Source organism: Seriola lalandi, unplaced genomic scaffold (genome assembly GCF_002814215.2).
Source record: "Seriola lalandi dorsalis isolate HSWRI2012SDOR001 ecotype SW California unplaced genomic scaffold, Sedor1 jcf7180002054317, whole genome shotgun sequence".
Classification (NCBI taxonomy): domain Eukaryota; kingdom Metazoa; phylum Chordata; class Actinopteri; order Carangiformes; family Carangidae; genus Seriola; species Seriola lalandi.
The window spans coordinates 434,822-455,593 of record NW_019524870.1 but is presented as its reverse complement, the minus strand read 5'-3'; the positions used below and the strand labels follow the sequence as shown (position 1 = coordinate 455,593).

At 40.3% G+C, this 20,772-nt stretch overlaps 1 protein-coding gene across 1 annotated transcript in view; it reads left to right on the top strand.

The window, feature by feature from the left end:
• myo1d (myosin 1D) overlaps positions 1 to 20,772 on the top strand; it is a 104,106-nt gene that overhangs the window by 15,537 nt on the left and 67,797 nt on the right. The window contains exons 2-11 of the mRNA XM_023406810.2: positions 5,245 to 5,453; positions 6,108 to 6,201; positions 7,834 to 7,999; positions 8,470 to 8,523; positions 9,467 to 9,562; positions 10,165 to 10,281; positions 11,249 to 11,452; positions 11,818 to 11,963; positions 12,160 to 12,274; positions 12,467 to 12,637. Coding sequence (XP_023262578.1) covers positions 5,245 to 5,453; positions 6,108 to 6,201; positions 7,834 to 7,999; positions 8,470 to 8,523; positions 9,467 to 9,562; positions 10,165 to 10,281; positions 11,249 to 11,452; positions 11,818 to 11,963; positions 12,160 to 12,274; positions 12,467 to 12,637 — 1,372 coding nt within the window. The remainder of the gene's footprint in view (positions 1 to 5,244; positions 5,454 to 6,107; positions 6,202 to 7,833; positions 8,000 to 8,469; positions 8,524 to 9,466; positions 9,563 to 10,164; positions 10,282 to 11,248; positions 11,453 to 11,817; positions 11,964 to 12,159; positions 12,275 to 12,466; positions 12,638 to 20,772) is intronic.

Here is a 20,772-nt window from a genome sequence, read left to right as displayed (position 1 = left end):
GTTTCAGTGATTACTGTGATGTTTTTGGCCTCAATAATCACTGCGTTAAAATTTGATACTGGTACATCCCTAGATGGGAGTCAGGCTGTACTCACACCATTAGAGGTTTCACAATTTGTGTGTGTGATCTTTCTTCTTCCCTCTTTCACTTCATCCAGACTCCACCTCCTCTCTATGTCTCTCTCTCTCTCATTTCCTGGCAGCTCTTGGGAGGGGTCCTTTTTGGAAAGAGATCACAAGGCTGCAGGTCAAACCAGCTTAGACGCAGTTCCCTTCACAGCTGGACACAGAGAGATGAAGGGGAACATACAGGATGATGCAGAGGACTGTTACACCTGATATTTATCTGTTGTTAGCCCAACCTTACATCTTTACATGCTGTCAAACTTAAACTCATTTCTCAACCTTTATCTACCCACATGACTCACTGCCCAAATTAGTCTGAAAATAAAAAAAACAAAACAAACAGACAGATGACCACGTTACCAAATTTAAATCTGATTCAGTTTCCGTGCACCTATAAATAACATTTCTGTGAGACTATTATGGTCCATAAGGTTCTCTAATCTCTGCCCAGTGTGTCATTTAAATCCTTCTAAATGAGAGTGGAACAGATGAATCAGTCCAACCCTGTATCTCCGTTAACATGCTCAAGCTGATTTCTTCTCTTCTCTTCTCTTCTCTTCTCTTCTCTTCTCTTCTCTTCTCTTCTCTTCTCTTCTCTTCTCTTCTCTTCTCCTCTCTTCTCTTCTCTTCTCTTCTCTTCTCTTCTCTTCTCTTCTCCTCTCTTCTCTTCTCTTCTCTTCTCTTCTCTTCTCTTCTCTTCTCTTCTCTTCTCTTCTCTTCTCTTCTCTTCTCTGTCAGTTAACGGTGCAGCTTCACAAAGAATCATGATCATATTGAATGGTTTGGTTGCGGTTTGTTTGTCCAGTGTGTAATGTTTTGCTATTGGGTGGGAAAATGAGAACCGCAGTGCCACACTGACACGCCCAATAATAATATTTATACAGATATCCCCTTCATACACGAATGAAAAGTAACTAAGTATTTATTTTGCCTGAACTCCATGTCAGCTTTGAAACGGCATCTAACGATTTTGCTGATCTTAAATTAAGTTATATATCTCTGTAATAATTATTAGGAAAAGTTAAACTCATTCCTACAGGAGAAGGAAGTCGTATGTCACATGGTTCAAGGTGCATTTTGAATAAGCTTGAGTGTTAGACAGCACAGACCTCACTGGCTCAACTCAGTTGTATTAATATGACTGCACAAATGACAACTCCAATCTTTAGAGGCTGTTCAACTTCTTTGATTCATTAGTTCATTCATTAATCAGCTATACTGCTTATTCTTTTAAGGTCACGTCTTAACTAAAAATGTTTTTAATAATTGTTGATCAAGTATTTCACAGATATCATTAATCATTATTATTAATCTTTCTTAATCATTAATGATCATTCCTCAAATCCTGACAATAAAAATAAATGTTAAGTGTCTTAGCAAGGTGCTCCAGAACAGCTTCAGTGCTTCTTGGCATAGATTCTCAAAGTCCTCAACTGAAGGAGATGAACACCATTCTTCTAAAAGATAGTCCCATGTTTGTTGTTTTGATGATGGTGGTAGAGAGAGTTGTCTAAAATCTCTCACAGGTATTCACCTGGGTTGAAATGTGGTTACTGTGAAGGTCATAGGATATGATTACCCCATTTTTATACTCATCAAATCTCTCATTTATTCAGGGGTTTCTTTTCATCTCCAACTGATCTGTACAACAATATTTAATACATTTTCTGGGTATTTTATTAAGAAGTCATTTAGAGATGATGTAACCTGGTGATAATCCAGATTGTGGAGAATTAAATACCTGATAAATCCTGGTATTTCATTAACCCCTCTCCAGACCTCTGAATAGCTGGAACCAGCTCAGTGTCCAATATGTAAAATACCTGTACATCTTCTCATGATGGAGAGGAGATAGCGTCACCTTCCTTCTAAACATACCCAGCTGGGATCTCAGATGCACCCCTCCCATCGTGTAAACCATTGTTGACAATCTCCCAGAAGCCATTGTACATGTGCATTGAGTGGGCAGCTCGCTGTGTTGGCCCATGCAGAGGGAGACGGAGGGCTCGTCTCAGACAAAGACCTCCAATTGACATCTGAACAATGGAGCGGGCACACAGCAGCCTCCTGCCTAAGGAGAGGGGGGGGCACAATGGGTCTTTTTCTATAGCACCGAGGGAGGAAGAGCCAGCATGTTAGCTTAGCTGCTTACACTGTAGAAAATAATAGTGAACCTGTTTATTCTTTGCAGTTCGTTTTCTACAACGGTTGAGATGTTTGAAGTTATTTTTTTTTCGTTCTCTGCGACTGTTGGTTTCCATTAGGGCTGCAACTATCAATTAATCTTCATTATTGATTAATCTGCAGATTATGTTCTCAATTACTGGATCAATTGTTTGGTCCATAAATATAAAAAATAGTAAAAATGCTAATTTCCTAAACACCAGGTGAAGGCATCAAATGTCTTGTTTTTTCCTGCTTCTAGTCCAGAACCTAAATTCAGTTTTTGATCACAAAAAAGGGCAAATCCTTTCAATTAAAAGTCCTATACTAGGGAATGTTTGGCATGTTTGCATGAAAAGTTAATTTAATATTTAGTAATCAATTGTTTCAACTGTAGTTTCCATGAATTTTAACAACTGGTAGGATAAGAAATGTAAAAAACACTGTCACATAATTTGTAAAATGATCAGCTGCATCTTAAAGTTTGCACATTTTGTAGGTTAAATAGATGGATAGATAGATAGATACTTTACTTATCCCCTAGGGGAAATTCACATTCAAATGATCCTAAATACGCAAAATCCTCCATCATTTCAATCCTTGGAAGGAAATGATCTTAATTTAACAATGAAACTTGCTTCTAACTTCCTCTCTGTTCCATCATGCTCAGCTCATCCCATCCTGTCCGGGAAATATGGGTGTCTTGTGTCACTCCACCCTTTTGTGCCAGTTTGTGCATGGCCTGACAGACACTGTGAATACTCACATGCAAATCTGAACACACAAGGATGACCTAATCGCTGTGCTGTTACACACTCTCATACAGTAATCTGTCCCTCTATTGTTTATTTTTTTCCTGCTGGTGTGTAGAGAAATGTGAAAATGACCTTTTGTCCCTGGAAGATAGATCTAATGTAATGGAAACTTTTTTTTTTTAATAACGCCTTCCACTCAAGTGTATTTTTGTCTGTACTGGAAACATTTTATTTTTATCATCAATATGTACCCAAATCCTTTACCAAAACCATTTAGAGAAAGTTTAGAGAAGATAAGGAAGATTAAAAAGGCCAAGGATCACATCCCTTTAAAAAAAAGCAAGGTTTAGAAAACACTAATAAAGAGATGGGTGTCACAGGCATCTGTCAGCACCTTCTCCATTAATGTTTTGCTTGATGCTCAAGGCTGTTTATGCCAACAAGTATTGTGCAAGTCTGCATTTTAATCTGAAAATGATATCTCAATATCTGACTGTCTTCAAACAAATATGAGTGCTTGATTGACTGTTTCTGGAAATTGCTTCAAACCCACAAGCAAAAATACTTTACATAGACCTATGAGGAACAGCTGTGAAGAAAGAGATCATTCTTGTGTGGAGGGAAACTGGGATCCTGGTCCTCACTGGAGAGGAAGGAAGTCAGGCAGGCGGCCTCGGGCAGAGACACAGAGAGATTTTGTGAGTAAGAGAGAGAAGGGCACAGAAAGGGAGAACAAGTCACAAAACTATGTGGCCACCTGAACATTACACCCACATGTGATAGTTCAACATCCTGTTTCAAAACTATGGGCATTAATCTGCTGCTATGACAGCATCCACTGGTTCAAGCTTTCCACCAGATTTTAAAACCCGGCTGCAGGAATTTTCTCCCATTCAGCCACAAAAGTATTAGTTAGGTGCAACTCCGACATTTGGTGATAAGGTCTGAGTCAAAGTCCAGTTCATCCCAAAGGTGTTGGAAAGGGATGAGGTCAAGACTCTGTGGAGTACAAATAAAGCGTATAGCACAAACATAGAGCAGTGGTACCCAGCAGTGGTAAAATTAGAACATTCAGAAAGGCATCAAACCTAAACCAACCAATAACTTCTGGTCCATCCGAGTGTAATAGCAAAATTAATTTCAACATAGAAGGAAGATTTAAAACTACAGTATGCAACTTCTGGAAATCAAGCTAGCACTAGCATGAGACTCGACTCTGCTGCTCCCACCCCTCCCTCTCCCTGCTGTGTGTCGCTCCAGCCCTTCACCTACATCCTCATCAGCTATAGCGACATCTTCCAGCAGCTAATGCTAGCCTGAATACGCAGTTTTAGTGGTAGACCAGAAGCATGTTCATGTATTGATTGACAGCCATGAGTTTCTACCGCGGACTTTGGCCTTTTCTGATTGGTTAAAAGGGCGAGGCTTGGTCAAAAATTAAAAAATATTGGAAAAAATAAGTTACATACTGTGGCTTTAAATAGCACTTTCCTGTGTTATTCATTATAGCTACATTCTTGTAAACATTCAAACAAATATGATACTCATTTCCAAGGAATTTGTCATTACAGAGGTTGGCCATGATCTGCTTTCTATCCAGCCCTTTTATATCTGCCAGTAACCTTGGGATTATGATGTCTTTTAACCTGAAGTTACAAATGACCTGTCAGTATTTTTAGTTTTCATACAATAGGTGCTTTTCCATCTTAAATAAATATCTTTGATATTAATATCTAAGGTGACACATATACGTTCCTGCTGAGTTCAGTTTCTTTACCTTTTTAGGTTGCAACACATCTTCCCAGCTCCCACAGACCATATTATCACAAGGTGTAATTTAGTGAAACTCGATCTTCCACATCAAACTGTGTAAACCATTTTCTTTATGAACCTGACTTTGTGCACAGAGATTTTGTTATGTTGAAGCAGGAAAGGGCCTTCCCCAAAGTTGGAAGCACACTATTGTCTAAAATAGACAAGTGCAATACCACTCTGTACAGACATGAGAGTGGTTCCAATCTTATCTAAATCTATTCCAGAATAAGTCTTTTCCTCAAATGTTGAACTATTCCTTTGATGAGAATGACCTTGTATCTTATTCTGGAGTCATGAAGAATTATAGAAATCATAAAATGGAGGTATTTTCTTCCATATTTAATATTAGTTCATATTCCTAAATGTCTGTTTTGTGTGTCCTCAGGTTTGAGAAGGGGAGGATCTACACTTACATCGGAGAGGTGGTGGTGTCCGTCAATCCTTACCGTGCCATGAACATCTACGGCCGCGACACCGTGGAGCAGTACAAGGGCCGCGAGCTGTACGAGAGGCCGCCCCACCTCTTCGCCATCGCTGACGCTGCTTACAAAGCCATGAAGAGGAGAAACAAAGACACTTGCATTGTCATCTCAGGTAACATGGGAAGCCCCCCACCCCCACCTGCATGAGCTAGACAAAAAGCACAGGGATGTTTTACTTTGTTGTAATTTACATGCTGTTTAACTTTTAGGAAAAGTCCTTCTGTAATATTCAGTTGTCCTCTGATGTTTTCTCGCCTGAGGGAAGTTCTTCTGAAGGAGAAAAATATTGACATAACCTGCATTCACTTGAAAATAATTAAAACAATTCACCTTCACTTCTTCTAAAAGAAGTATTTATTTAATGTGGTCACAAGCTGTGTGTGGAAACCAGGCAGAGGATGAAGCTCCACTCGGTGGTCACATGGGGAACTGAGCCCCTCTAAACCCTCATATCATGTCTTGAATCCATACCAAGGCAGAAATACAGTTTGGCCTAAAAGACAGAAAATGTGATGTTGGACTGAAATAAGTTTGTGCTACACAGTATAGATTTCAAAATGACAGCAAATCAGGCTTCGGCTATGGGTCTCAGCCGACAATATCCCACCTTTTTAAATGACTCTATTTTTAAAATGTTCAATTATTTAAACCACTTGAGGTCTCTTGGTTGAATTAGCACAGCAAGCAAACTGCCCCAAAATTATTAATGCCAAAAATATTTAATATTGTATTTAATGACTCTTTGCACTACACTGTTTTTTTCCAGGGGAAAGTGGAGCAGGAAAGACAGAAGCCAGCAAGTATATAATGCAATACATTGCTGCTATCACCAATCCTAATCAGAGGGCTGAAGTTGAAAGGTGAGCTGCTCTTGTTGAACACACTGTAGAGTCCGTGCACATGTAGGGTTTGGTGACCAAACAGCAAATATTATCAGATATGGAGTTTCTTTTATCCTGTGGATTTCTGACTTGTTCCCTAGAGAGGTGTTTTGCATATCCAAATGAAATACAGCAGAAACACATGATATTTTGATGTATGGTGTAAACTGTGAAAACTGCACCACAGTGTGATTTAAAATGCTCAGAATTTCTTCTTTGGCAAAATGGAGTTTATACCCACAAGAAATATGCATTTAATACATTTTATTTTCTAAATGTTAAACGATTACTCTTAGATGTTAGATTGTTTTTATCAGTCAATGCAGCGCAGACTTTTATTACAGGTCACTTTTACTTTTACCTTTTATTATCTCATTACAGCTATAGCAGTGTGAGGCTCTTAGATCATACTGATATATTGTCACACCTCTGCTTGACTTTAGTCAGGGTTTATTGATATCTGAGTAGGTGTGTGCTGTTCCTCTAGATAAAGGAGAAATCGCACCATGTTACAGAATGGATATCAGTATGTTGACATTGATAAGATAGACATGAAGAGGAAAAATCAGCTTTGATGTAAAGTGAACAAAGTGCAGGTCAGAGCCTGGTCTGGCCTATGTTAAAGTATTTGATATTTTTATATATCTGCAATACTATTCAACTTCTGCAGTGTTGGATTTCACTATAATATCACTTTGAAAATGATTGAAATTCATTTTTAAATTCTGTTTTCTGTCTCTTGCTTTTTGACTCTTGGCTACACAATTTATAACTATACACTTTGCTCTATTGCATTTTTTCAAAAAGCTCTTATCCAGATATTTTTTTAGATTAGATAGTATTGTGTGGATGGTGTCATTAGCCCTCAAGTCACAAAACGTAATCTATAAAAGGCTGTGCCAGTTTTGAAAAAAACTGTCAGCTATGTTTGTTTTCTGAAAGTTTTCCAGGAAGAGGATTAGAAAAATAACTTAATTTGAGTCAAATAACTTTCTTTCCAAAAAAAGATATTTGAAAAAAAAGAGTGTTAAATGATCACCTTACACTATTATAAGCCAGAACAACAGTGCAACACCCCATTGTGGTTAATAAGGCAGACCAGAGTCAGTATTCTCAGCTCAGTCCTGAGAGCTTCCAGCATATAATTGTGTTATGTAGATTAGGTATCTGCTCCGATTTGCTCTCTTCATGTCCTGTTATTTTTTAGGTGTCAGGGGAAACTGTTTTACCTCTCATTAATGGAAAAGATTTTGCAAAACTCCAGCTGTGCCTGATCAGATCCTGAGCACACAGACCAGTCCAGGCCAAAAATCACTGACAAAACAAGACAGGACTCTTTGTTTGGTCAGGATGTGATCGTTCTCTGTATCAGTTAATTTTTCTCAAACGATGGCTGCCACAGAAGATTTTAAGTTCTGAGGTAGAAAGAAATACTTAAAGCAAATGAAAAGACAGAGATAGGACAGACTTTTAATCTCAGGATTGTGGCACATCTGAGTCCACAGATTGGGTTCTTTATCACAAACACTTCATGGTGTGCGTAATTTTTTTGAACCTGGTTGCACTTAGTTGACCACTTTATTCTTTTAATATTATCCTGCCTTCCCCCAGGGTGAAAAACATGCTGCTTAAATCCAACTGCGTTTTGGAGGCCTTCGGGAACGCCAAGACCAACCGCAACGACAACTCCAGCCGCTTTGGCAAATACATGGACATCAATTTCGACTTCAAGGGAGATCCCATCGGCGGCCACATCAACAACTACCTGCTGGAAAAGGTAAAGGCTCAGAGATCAAATGAAATGTAGTTGTGATTTGATTTTGATATTTTGTATCTTAAGTACATGTTATGTTATTTTTTTATGTTAATGGAGGGAAAAGGTTTAATATGTGGTGTTTTACAGCATGTTTTCTCAGCCAAGCGTCTCCTCAAAATGGGTTCCAACTGTGCTGATAATTCCATTACATGACTGTTAGCCATATGGTAGCCATCTTCCTCTTTGTCCCTCCACTGCACAGTGGTGTGGGATGATAAACAAGTGAGGAAATAAAAATAAAAAAATCTGCCAGACAGATTCAGTTTCGTTGATATTTTTTTCAGACTCTTTCGCTTTTCTTGAAAAATACTGGAGATTTTTCCTGTAACAGGTTTGAAAAAAAAGAAAAACCCTGGTTGAATTGTGCATATGCAAGTCAGCTGTTACATGACTCTGTCCTGTTGTGTGTTTTTTTTTTTTCTGCCCAATAGTCAAGGGTTATTTTCCAGCAGGAAGGAGAGAGGAGCTTTCATTCATTTTACCAGGTAAGTGTTTGTGTGTTTGTGTGCGTTTGTGTGTGTGTGTGTGTGTGTGTGTGTGTGTGTGTGTGTGTGTACACCTGTGTGTTTGCATGTGAAGAGAGCATGTATACATTAGATGTGTGCATGCAAACTTTTATTTTGTTTGTGAAGCACATGAAAGACTGAGCTTCCCAGCAGGAATATGAATCCATGCAGGATTTCTGAGTCATGAACGGACCTTTTGTTCCTGCATGTAGGAGTGTTGTGAGTTGAAAATGAGGCCACAGTTGTATCTGATATTTCATTGTGAGAGATGCATCAAATTCATACATGACGAGCATGGTAATGACTTTATTTACAGTATATATGACAGAAATTACAGTTGGTATTTTGCATTGTATCATAGTCTGTGTAGTGATGCAGAAAGCACAACAAAGGTTCTGCACAGAGTGTTGTAACCAAGATAAGATAAGATGTACCTATTATTGAAATTCAGATTGACACAGCAGCCCAAAAGAAAAGGGGAAAAATGTCATAAAGAAATAAAATAAGAATAGAAATAGAATCTAGAATAAATAAGATACATTAGAAATACTATATACAATGACATATACAAATGCAAAGTAGGCATTCCTGTACTTGTGCAAATATGAAAATAAATTTAGTATTTGTTGCAGTTTGTCCAGCTTCTATCATAATATACAGATTTGAGTCTTAGACTGTGGGTGCTGTGGCATTGTGCACTCTGATGGCTAATGGCATGAAGGCGCTTTGAGGCATGTGGCTGGATGAGTCTGTGGCTGAACGTGCTCCTGAGCTGTCTCAGTTCTGCACAGAGGGGATGAGAGGGGTTGTCCTTAATGGCTTTCAGCTTTCCTCTCGTCTTCCTCTCTGTCACTGCCTCCACACTGTGGAAACTAAGGTGTGTGTGTGTGTGTGTGTGTGTGTGTTTTTGGTTCTCTACCAGCTGCTCAGAGGAGCTCCAGATTCCTTGTTACGCTCTCTTCACATCCAGAAGGACCCGACAGCCTACAACTACATCAAAGTTGGAGGCCAGATTAAGGTACACTTTACAATTCTGCGCACATACAAACATTTATCTATGTATGAAAACCCCCAAAACAAAAGTTTGAGAGAAAGGGAGGGTTACATTGAGTTTGTTTGCAGACGGTTAAACAACTTAGAGTTTACAAGTTTTTGAAACAAACCACACAAATCACATATTTGGAGAACAATTGTAAAGTGTGTTGTGACCACAAACTCTGACTTACTCCACTTTACATAAGTGTGGTCTTTCAAAAGGTGTTTTGATGTGTCTGCTGTGCTCTGTAGTCTTTGCATGAGCTGTAATGAGTAGGAACAAAACAACAACAGCCTGACGTCATGGAACATGATACATCCAAACAGATGAGGTGGCGGTTTGTACACTGTGTGCCCCGGCGGCTCCTATTTTTATAGCCAGACATCACAGATCAGCACAAGTTTGTAATTGAATTAACTGGGAATTTGATATTCGGGATAGATTAACTGGAAGAGAAAGGAAAAGTCCGGTTTTAGAAAGATAAAATGTTGAAGAAGTGATTTTCTTTGCAGTGATTGATCAGGTTACTTAAATATTGTTTCCATTGTCCCCCCAAACCCCCAACCCCCCCACACCCTCTCCAGTCTTGCATCAATGATGGGGCTGATTTCAAAGCTGTAGCTGATGCCATGAAAGTGATCGGTTTCACAGGGGACGAGATTCAGACTGTTTACAAGATCCTGGCTACAATCCTACATCTGGTAATACCCGATAATACCCAATCCCTGCTCATTCCTTACGCCAGCTGTGTGCGCCTATATGGGAGTTCTGTGTCCAGATTTTCGACACATGTGAGAGATGGCAGCAATGTGAACCAATATACTTGCCAAGCAGTTGAATGCATGTGTTTATTTAGTCATTTATTTCGATCTTTGGTTCATTTATCTTTATATAGTGTGTCCAGTGCAAAAGCAGCTCACTATTAATCCTATTTTATGGCCCCTAATTTTCATAATAACGTATGTAATTTGGTGCTAATTATAGGGCAAAATGGAGAAGATCAAGTTTATAAGCAGGTGTTGATTTCCAGAGGAATTTCCTTGAACAAGCTTTTCCATTTGAGAAAAGTAAACACACATCCATTATTCATTTATTATAAACTTTATTTTTCATTAATGTTGAATTGTTTGTTTGCCTGCAGATAAATTTCACATTTTTGCAGCTGAACTGCTGTGCACAAACTCAACTACTCTTGATGTTACGATCGCAATAATTAGAATTAATGTTAATTATTAGGAAGTGAACCAATTGAACCTTCCTCTTCTGAGAAATATGCTTATTTGCTTTCTTTCTGACAGTTAGATGAAAAGATTGATACTCTCATGTCTGTACACTAAATATGAAGCTAGAAATAGCAGGCTATTAGCTGACCAACAGCTCCAAATTTACTAATTAACATGTTATATCTTGTTTCTTTAGTGGCTACACAAACGGTAAATTACAAACAAACAAGTTGTGGTTTTATAGGAAGTTATGTGCTAGAATTGGCCAGAGCCGGGAGGTTTTTCCCCTCCTGCTAGTCTCTATGCTAAGCTAAGCTAATTGCCTGCTGGCTCTAGCTTCTTATGTAATGCAGAGACTCTGGTCAAAATATTCCTTTAACCAACCCAAACCAAACCAAACGCACTCATAAATCCTCTCTCTGTCTCTCTCTCTCTCTCTTTCCAGGGGAACCTGACATTCGGGGTGGACGGTGATGTGACCTTGATAGATAACACAAAGCTGGTGTCTGTGCTCAGGGATCTGCTGTCCACCAAGGAGGAGAACGTGGAGAAGGCCCTGCTCTACCGCACTGTGGCCACTGGTCGAGATGTCATTGAGAAACAGCATACAGAACAGGAGGCCAGCTACGGACGGGACGCTCTGGCCAAGGTTATTGCAGAGAAATTACATGTTGTTTGTCGTTGGTGGGCTGCAGGAGAAAAATGAACAGCTTTGTCCTGCTGATGTGTGGAGAGTTGTGACATTTCACTTAGTGCTTGGCGATATTTTTACTGCAGTTCACACTGATTCACACAAGCATGAGTCACAATGTTATGACTTCGGGCAGAAGCTGGAGACTGTGGAAGAAGCGATGTATGTAGGCAGCTTCAAGACCAGCAGCTGTGGGCTGTGAACCAAAGTCTGACTCACTAATATTTGGACATTTAACTCACAGCTATTCATCTGTATCTGTGTGGTGGACTACTATGTGTCTGCTACAGCACGTCTTACATGAAATATTTTGTCATCCTCAGGCCATGTACGAGCGTCTGTTCTGCTGGATCGTGGGACGAATCAATGATATAATTGAGGTGAAAAACTACGATGCCAGAGTCCACGGGAAGAACACAGTTATCGGGGTGCTGGACATCTACGGTTTTGAGATTTTCCAGAACAACAGGTTTGGATGAGATATCCCACCAAGTTAAAAAGCATCCACAAATATGCATGTAAAATTTTCCTTTTTGTGTCCATATATTTCATTTTATTTTTTGTACGAGGATTACTGTCGGCTGTCATGTTAGAACTATTAATGTATGTGTTCACCTTCATAACTCAATATGACATTCAATCTCCTCTTTTTTTTTATGCTACAGCTTTGAACAGTTCTGCATCAACTACTGTAATGAAAAGCTGCAACAGCTGTTCATCCAGCTGGTGCTGAAGCAGGAGCAGGAAGAGTATCAGAGAGAAGGCATCCCCTGGAAACATGTACGAAGACAATTATTTGGTCTCATTTTCATTTCTATTGCCATCCATTGGGCTTAATATTTTATTTATTAATATAAAACATAACATGATTTTATACAGTTATACCAAGTTTTTACAAAAGTACTATGTAGTATTTTTGTATTACCTGTTGCTTACTTTTGTCTTCCTCTGTTCTGCGTGTCCTTCTATCAGATTGATTACTTCAATAACCAGATCATTGTGGACTTGGTGGAGCAGCAGCACAAGGGCATCTTCTCTGTTCTGGATGAGGCTTGTATGAATGTGGGCAAAGTCACAGATGAGGTTTTCCTCCAGGGACTCAATGGCAAGCTGGCCAAACACGCCCACTACACCAGCCGCAAGGTAGGAAACACCACATGTATATGTTACTTGGAGCTGTAGAGACTAAAGTCGAATAATCAATTGGTCGATCACCAGAAGCGATTCAACGTGCAGTATGTAACTTCTGCCGCTGTCCGTCAAAACAGAGAGGCGGCGTTAGGTGATGTCGTGAAACAGTGTGGGATCATGGGAGTTTTCTTCACCTCCATTGCTGTGAGCTTCTCCTGGTTAAGATTCCTTCAGTGTCACTGGTTCAGGAGGTTTTTACTTGGAGCTGAATTATCCAGGTGGTCTCATCTTCTCCATAACGAATGGAGTGGGAATAAAACCAGTAGAAACACAGAATAAAGCAGGTTCACTTTAAAGAATCAGTGTTTCACCAGCTGTGTTCAGTGGACACAGAACTGAGCTGTCTAACATTTACTCAGCTTTTTTGTCTGATAACTTTAGATCCAGACGTCCGATGATTAAAATCTGGTTAAAAAGACAGTTGAAAACAACCAAGGTGTAAAAAGTATATGTGGCTTAAAACTGGATAAATAAATTTTGAGCTTCTGACAGGCAACCACAACACTGACACATGCACACAGGGGACATGATGTCATTGACAGGCAACCAATAGGGACAGAGCGTTACAATGATGGGTTTGGGAATTGCTGGAATTATTTGGGATAATGTAAGTAAACAACTTTTAAATAGATAAATAAACTTTAATTAATAGTTTCATTAGACAGAATATTCTTTGGTTGCAGCTTCTCCAATGAAAGAACTTTCCTCTGACCTACTATTATTTTTACATGAACTGATTCAGAGTGCATGACTTTAGCTGCATAGTTTGGTCTTCACCTGAGGCAAACCCATCAAACACAGCTCTGTGTCACGCATCATCATGTTATCATGTTTCTTTTCACTTTTACTGAATACACTAGTTGTACTTATTTAAAATTATAAAGATAGACAAATTACAACATCCATATCTCAGCGCAGGAACAAGTTATTGTCTGTTTTAAAGTTCATGACGGTGGATTTTATTATAGGTCCCTGGCATTATTTGCAAATGAAATTAAACAAGCTCAAACAATAAACTCATCAACAAACTTCAGTATAAGAGTGTCAGTTATCCCTGATGCTGAAGATGCAGGATGTAGCTGTGGTAACCTGAGAACACCAGAGGGCAGATTACACCAGGCAGTAAGTAACCATTAGCGCTGGAGGAAGAGACTGAACATGATCCTGTTTAATAATCAGGAAGGCTTACAATCTAATTCACTCTAATGGTCTGTGAGAGCAGACAAATCATAATCCAATTTAATTTAACAGCCACGTTTTGTGTGTGGGATCAGATGGCTTGGACAGGGGGTCACTCATCGTCACTGATCTGGGGTCAGTGTATTTCAGTTTCTCTGCTGATGTTTAACATGTAAACACAGTTTTTGGTGCAGCTGATGATTGGACTTAAAACCACAGTGGTGTTTTTATTTAGATGGCTGCAGTTTTCCTCTGAAGACACAAGGGGGCATCAGCTGTCAGAGAAAGAGCGGGCTGGGAGTCTGACTCAACACTTTGCACAAGTGATGTCACTGGCAGCCAATGAGAGTGTATGGAGCTGGTGCTTTGCTGTGTTAGAATGGGAGGTGGTGGTGGAGGGAGGGGATGTATTTACACATTTATGAGGAGAAACGGAGAAGTGGGAAGAAGTCGGGGAGATGGTGATGCAGTGAAAATGACTGATGACAAGTGGTCATCTGTATGTTTCTGGCCAGTGTAGATAAAGAAACAGGCTACAAAGTAAGGCACTGTGTCAGAGAGCCTATTCAAAGGCTTCCTGGCAGCTACGTGTTCCCATGCGATGCAAAGAAAGAATATTGAGCACTGAACCCTGTAGCCGCTGTTTCCCAGTGAATGAAGTGCACAATGACGAGGAAAGTGAATAAAGCAAGGTTGAATCAGGGATGTGCTCTGCTGCAGGGCATATTGATCGGTGAAGATTCCCTTCCTCCTATCATCTTGGAGTCGATATGCCCCCTGCTGCTGCCCTTCTGCTGCTCCCTGACCCGCTCCTCTGACAGCGAGAGTTTAAAAGACGTGTGAAATCAAGGGTTGGAAAGTACAGTGATCCAGCTGTTACTTCCTGGAACCAGTACTGTACTGTCAATATTAGCCAGAGATCTTTTTTTCTGTACTGTCTGGAGTCTTGTTGCCAGGCAACATTAACATAATGGACTTTTTGTCAGGAAGTAGTGTGAATTGTTGGGGGATTTTAGTAGATCTCCAGGGCATATTATTTGGGAGGGATAGACGGTGTGTATTACCATTTATATTAACAGTCTTTAAAATTATTTTGGCCAGAGTGTATAAGAGATGAGCCTTCCGTGTGTTGATTTATTGTTGTTGCTTTTAAAATGAATCTGTGTTTGAGAAACATTACCGGGGCAAAGGGATCAATGTTTGCGTAGATGATCACTTATAAATTCAGATTTAACAAAAATGAAAAAGCCACTGTGAAATCGAATGTGCTACGTATTCCTGAAATTGAAAAGACAAAAACACAGTTGCATGTACTAACACAATGTATCTGAATAATTGCTGTTAAAGTTGCTTTTGTAAAAACTCTTAATTTTTTCATACATTGATGACAGAGTGTCCAGTCGTGTCTCAGTGTCTAAGTTGTGCTTATTGTAAACTGTTCTTAGAGGAATTTGTTATTCTGAGAAGAGACTAACTATGACCTTGTCCTTGTGCAGTTTAGTAGAATAGGCTGGGGGTGATGTTTCTCACATGCAGAGTCCCATCTCCTGGGCCCAGAATAAATATATTAATTGAAGTCGATGGAAAATGACCAGAGAGTGTTTTTTTTATTTTTGATCATACTCTTGGTTTTAATCATGAGAAACAAAGTCATAGTTAAAAAGCAGAGTGTAGTGGACCACATATTCGTACAAATGGATCTATTTGCTTTCCTGACTTTATTGCAGTAGAAACACCAACTAGCATCAGACTGGATGCATACAGTTAACACAATAGAGCCACATCGGTTGAATGAAACCTTGGACTCTTTTTGTAGTGTATTTCTTTCTGTTCCTCTAGATGTCCTTTTCTGTGGTTTATGGTGATTGATTACTGTCAGTTTGATTGATTACGACCCACATTGACATTAATTGAGAAGGTACAGCAGCAGAACTGTCATGTCTAATTAGACATTTTGTTCTCAGCACCACTCAGTGGTCAGAGTCATAGTTGCAGCTACTAAACTAAGATATTCTTACAGTAGAGACTGACTGTACTTGTTATTGGTCTCCTGATTGATTGATGGGAGTTGGATGTTCAGTCAAGACTAATTATTGTAAAACAAGCCTGATTAAACCTCAGGCAAAATGTGTTGGTTGCACTCGCACAATATGAACTCATGAATAATATTAATGCAAATCTACGTGTGGTGCTATTTGTCTTTGTTTCAGCTCTTAGTTTTATTAATGTGTTATTTAGATCCATCTTCCTCTTGTCAGGTGTTGACTTTGTTTTTCAGACATAACAGCTTTTATTTACAGTCATTCTTCTTGTTACTTTCCACTGGATTTTTGATTTAATTTTTATTTCAAAAGCAGAGTACAACCTTGAGTGAATTACTTTCAGCTAAAGAAAAAAGAGAGAGAGAAACTCTCGCCGTATATTAGTGTGACCCGAAATAGACATCCTAACCCACACTCGTGATGCAAATAAGCTCTCCAGAAAGTTCTGAAAATTTCAAGGCTTTGAGGCTACGAAGTGTACACGAGCTCTGCAGACTTTAAAGACCCACTGTGGCTCTGTAGCCTCGTCGCTCACATCTCTGCAAGTCTGTCTGCCAGAATAAAAGTGTGGAGGTTGAGAAATGGGTGTGAGAGAGAGAGAGAGAGAGAGAGAAGGGGAGAGGGGAGGAAAAGAGGTATGCAGGGAGAGTGAGAATTAAATGTGAAAGGAAGTGAGATCAAGGAGAGAAAAGGTTGAGGGACTAGAAATACACTATACATTGTTTGTTGAGGCACATGTATTATTGCTGTATTTCAAGGCTTCATTAATCCATATTTTTCACATTATATATATGAAGTTTCCAAGGTGATAAATTGTGTTTACAGCTTGTTCCATTTCTCCACCAAGTGGAAGAGGCTTTGACATTTAGAAAGAAATAAAAAAGTGAAACCTTCTCTTAACGAAATGGATTAAAGATTAAAGCAAAATAATGCAGCTTCAAATAAAAACATGTCAGCACACAAGTCCAGCTCAGTCGTTAAACAGCTATCAAGATGCTGTTTCAATGGTAAAGAACGAACCCTGAGCCCTGAGAACACCTGTCTCTCACTGCCATCAAACAAACAACATACATCTGGACTGAATGTTCTCAGGTTCTGCTCCAGTGTTCAGCAGTGTGCTGTGAAAGAGACGGAGCAATGAGAGATGAAGAAAAAGAAGAAGAGGAAGAGACTGAGTCAGAGATCTATTCCAGGAATGTTCTGTAACACAATCTGTCCTGTGTGTCTGCGGTTATGTTCTTGCCCTCCTTCCAGTACTGGGTGATGCTAGACTCTGTCTTCACTCTGTTGCCTACCTGTCTACAGTGCACACACACACACACACACACACACACACACACACAAACACACGCACACACACACTCATACTCACTCACACTCTGAAACACACATAAGCACACCCTGTCCAGGCTGTTCACCCCTCCTCATTCATTCACAAGATGCTGCATGTGCACAGAGAATTTACATCTCACACACGCATGATGACACAATGACACACGGCTGTCGCGGTGTACGGAGTCCATACATAACCGCACATACAGGCACATGTCCTGAAAAGACCAGATTAGAAGTCGGAGAGGGAAGAGAAAGTTTATATCAGTAACAGATGCAGTCTGGTGTGACTTCTAAACTGCGCCTTCACATCTCAATATGTCATGTTGCTTTGCAGTCTGCTGATGATAAATTCTTTTTTATTGGCTTCCAGGCTTCTCAGCCTTGTTATGAATTAATCAGGGGCTTTTGATGCACGAGAGCCACGGGCTTGTTTACAGAGATGTCTTAGCTAAAGGGAAATGCTTTAATATGATGTGCTGCAAACGATGCTTCAGCGTGATTTTCTTTTCTTTTTTATTTGCTTGTGCATTGACGCAGTAAAATCTGACTGTCTCCTGCAGTTTGCCATCACGTTGTGTTTGCTGAACTCTACACACTCTACATGCTGAAATTCAACGAGTTTCATAAGTGTTTCACTTGAGTCATTCAGCTTTTGAATCTATTTTTAGGTCACTGCACCACAACTAAACTGGATGCTGATAGTTTTATTTTATGGTTTTATTGCCTGGATATAGCTCTTTCCTCTGTGCCATGGAGCTCTATCGCTGTTCGGTTGCATCATATCATTTCTGCAGGTTTATCAGCTGCACATTCATGCTGCAAATCTCTTGTTCTGCCACATCCCAGTGGAAGTAACCATTAGAAGATGGTCATTTGTGGCCATGAAGGGATGCACATGGTCAGTAGCAGTAATACTCAGATAGGCTGTGGCATTCAAACAATGACTGATTGGTATAAAGGGGCCAAGAAAACATTCCCCACATCATTACACCACCACCAGCAGCCTGGACTGTTGGGTCCATGGGTTCATGCTGTTGACGCCAAACTCTGACCCTACCATCTGCTGCCTCAGCAGAAATCCAGATTCATCAGACCAAATCTTCAACTGTCCAGTTCAGGGTGAGCCTGTGGCCGCTGCAGCCTCAGGTTTCTGGAGTGGATCCAGACATGGTCTCCTGCTTCTGCACTGCTCACCACAGTGGTTATCTGAGTTAACATAGCCTTTTCTGTCAGCTCCAACCAGTCTGGCCTTTAGGAAATGTGAATTATTACCCGACTCTGCAGTTGCACAGAGCTTTACTATAGCATATCTTATCTTGTTGTTTTGGTTTCTCAGGCAGCAAATTTACTGTTGTGGTTCAGTCTCAACACTTTTATCAGCTGCGTTTTTAGCAACAGCAGGCAGCTGTTTCTATCTAAAAAAGCTTTGTAAACCTACTGTGCACTACCTGCCAAGCATGAAGCAGCAGACAGGTACAGACGTACTGCAGCATCATTTGGCTTGGGGCTGAGTGTCAGAAAGCATTAAGAAACTGAGACTGACACGTTGTTGGCTATGGCCTTTTTATGGAATTTATACTGTATAGCGTAATGTCGACCTTATCCCTTAAGCCAAACGTAGCCAACGTACCAACAGATTTCAACCAATTCCTGTTCCAGTCACTGATGGACGGTCACAGTCCTCTCTTTGGTCAGGTTTCTTGTCCCTGCTTTGCTGTGTTAGAGGATCCTCGCCTCCTCCCCTCGGCCGTCCTCCTCGCTCTCTGCTCCTTCTCCTCTCACTGAGCGTTGCTTTGATCTCGCCGGGTGTGTTTAATCATTCGCTGACACATTAGTTCCTGTTAGAGTAGCCATCATGCCCCTCCCTGTCTCTCCCTACTCCTTGTTTAATTTTTCTCTTCTTTCACAATCACTCCCTCAACACCTCTCTGTTGTCTTCACTTCCTTTGTCACTTTTTTTCTTCAGTTTTTTTTTTTTTTTTTTTTTTTCATCTTCCCCTTCTCACCAGCATCTCAGCACTTGGCCTGTACAGATGCGGCTTACTAATAGGATGTGATGTATGTGTGTGCGAGTGTGTGCTCCACCTGCTGCCACATGTATGAATGCATGTAGGGGGGCTGTGCTAAGTGGTAAAGCTTTCATGGGCCATGTGTTGGTGATGCTAATCACCATGGCTCTCTGGTCATTAGCTCCAGGGAGGCACAAGGTCAGCAGCAGCAGCAAGGACACACAGAGGAGTCTAATTAGTGTTTACAAGAGTATTAAGCAGTGGATATAGTCACCTGCAGTCCAGTACCGGGACACTTTGATGGGTTTTACAGGAGATGTACTTATGTATATGTCTGTCTAAAGTGAGGACGTAGCTCCATACTCGATGTTTTAATACCCTGACAGCTGCCACTCAGTGCATTGGGCATGAAACGCAAAATCCATCTCCTCATCTGCCGCCTGGATTTGCTCCCGCGGTTCCCACTGTGAGTTGTTGACAGGTTTGGAGACAGTCAGACGCTGCTCATCGGGAGGTCTGGCTCATGCCCTTGTAGATGGTGTTGAGTCCAGAGGCTAGAGAGAGCAGGAGGGCACAGGTGGCAAATAAGGATTGCTGGAAAAGTGTTTACAGAAGGTGCTGGAGCGATAGAAGTGGAGGCAGGAAGGGGGGAGTCAGATTGAGGTGGGAGTGTCCCAATAATCTATGTATGCAGACAACAAAAAGAAAAGATGAAAACAATTTAGTTGACCAGAAAAAACTCCACCAATCAACCCTGTTTGCTTTGTCTGGTGTGTTCAAAAAGCAATCAACACATTTGTGAGATTATAAATTGACTGATATATTTCACAACAGCTAAGCAGTGCAAGTTTGCCAAGTCTTGATCAGACACTAATGGTAGAAACTTCTGTCTACAATTTGTATGTCATTGTAAAAAAAAATTAAATTAATTAAAGGGTAATAAAAAAAAGTAGAAGTGATTTAAATGATTCTTTCGCTGTCAGTTAATGAGCCAACATACCTGTGTAAGACTTTCTGGAGTAGAAGACTCTGTAGTGATTCGTGGTAGAAGTCATAACAGGGTTGGTTTAAGAAAAAATCTGGACTCAAGGAAACGATTAGACAGACCAAAAACAATTGCATTGGACATATACACATGAGAGTGTTGTATTAAGATGGACTGAACCTATCCTTTAAAGTAAATACCACCATAAAGTACCTTAGTAAGGTGTCGTTCCACCATGAGCCAGAGCAGCTTCAGTGCTCCTTATCATCATTCTCCCCGTCTGTTTAAACTCTGCTGGAGGGATGAACATCATTCTTCTGAATGATACTCCCTCGATGATGATGGAGGAGAGCGTGGTCCAACAGGTCGCTCCATATATTCCTGTGGGTGTTCAAATGGGTTGAGATCTGGTGACTGTAAAGGCCAAAACATGATTCACAATATTTCCATCAAACCTTTCAGTGACCCCATGAGCCCTGCGTAGGAGCCTCTGCATCCACAATGTTCTTTCTCAGGATTATCTTTACTTTACCACCT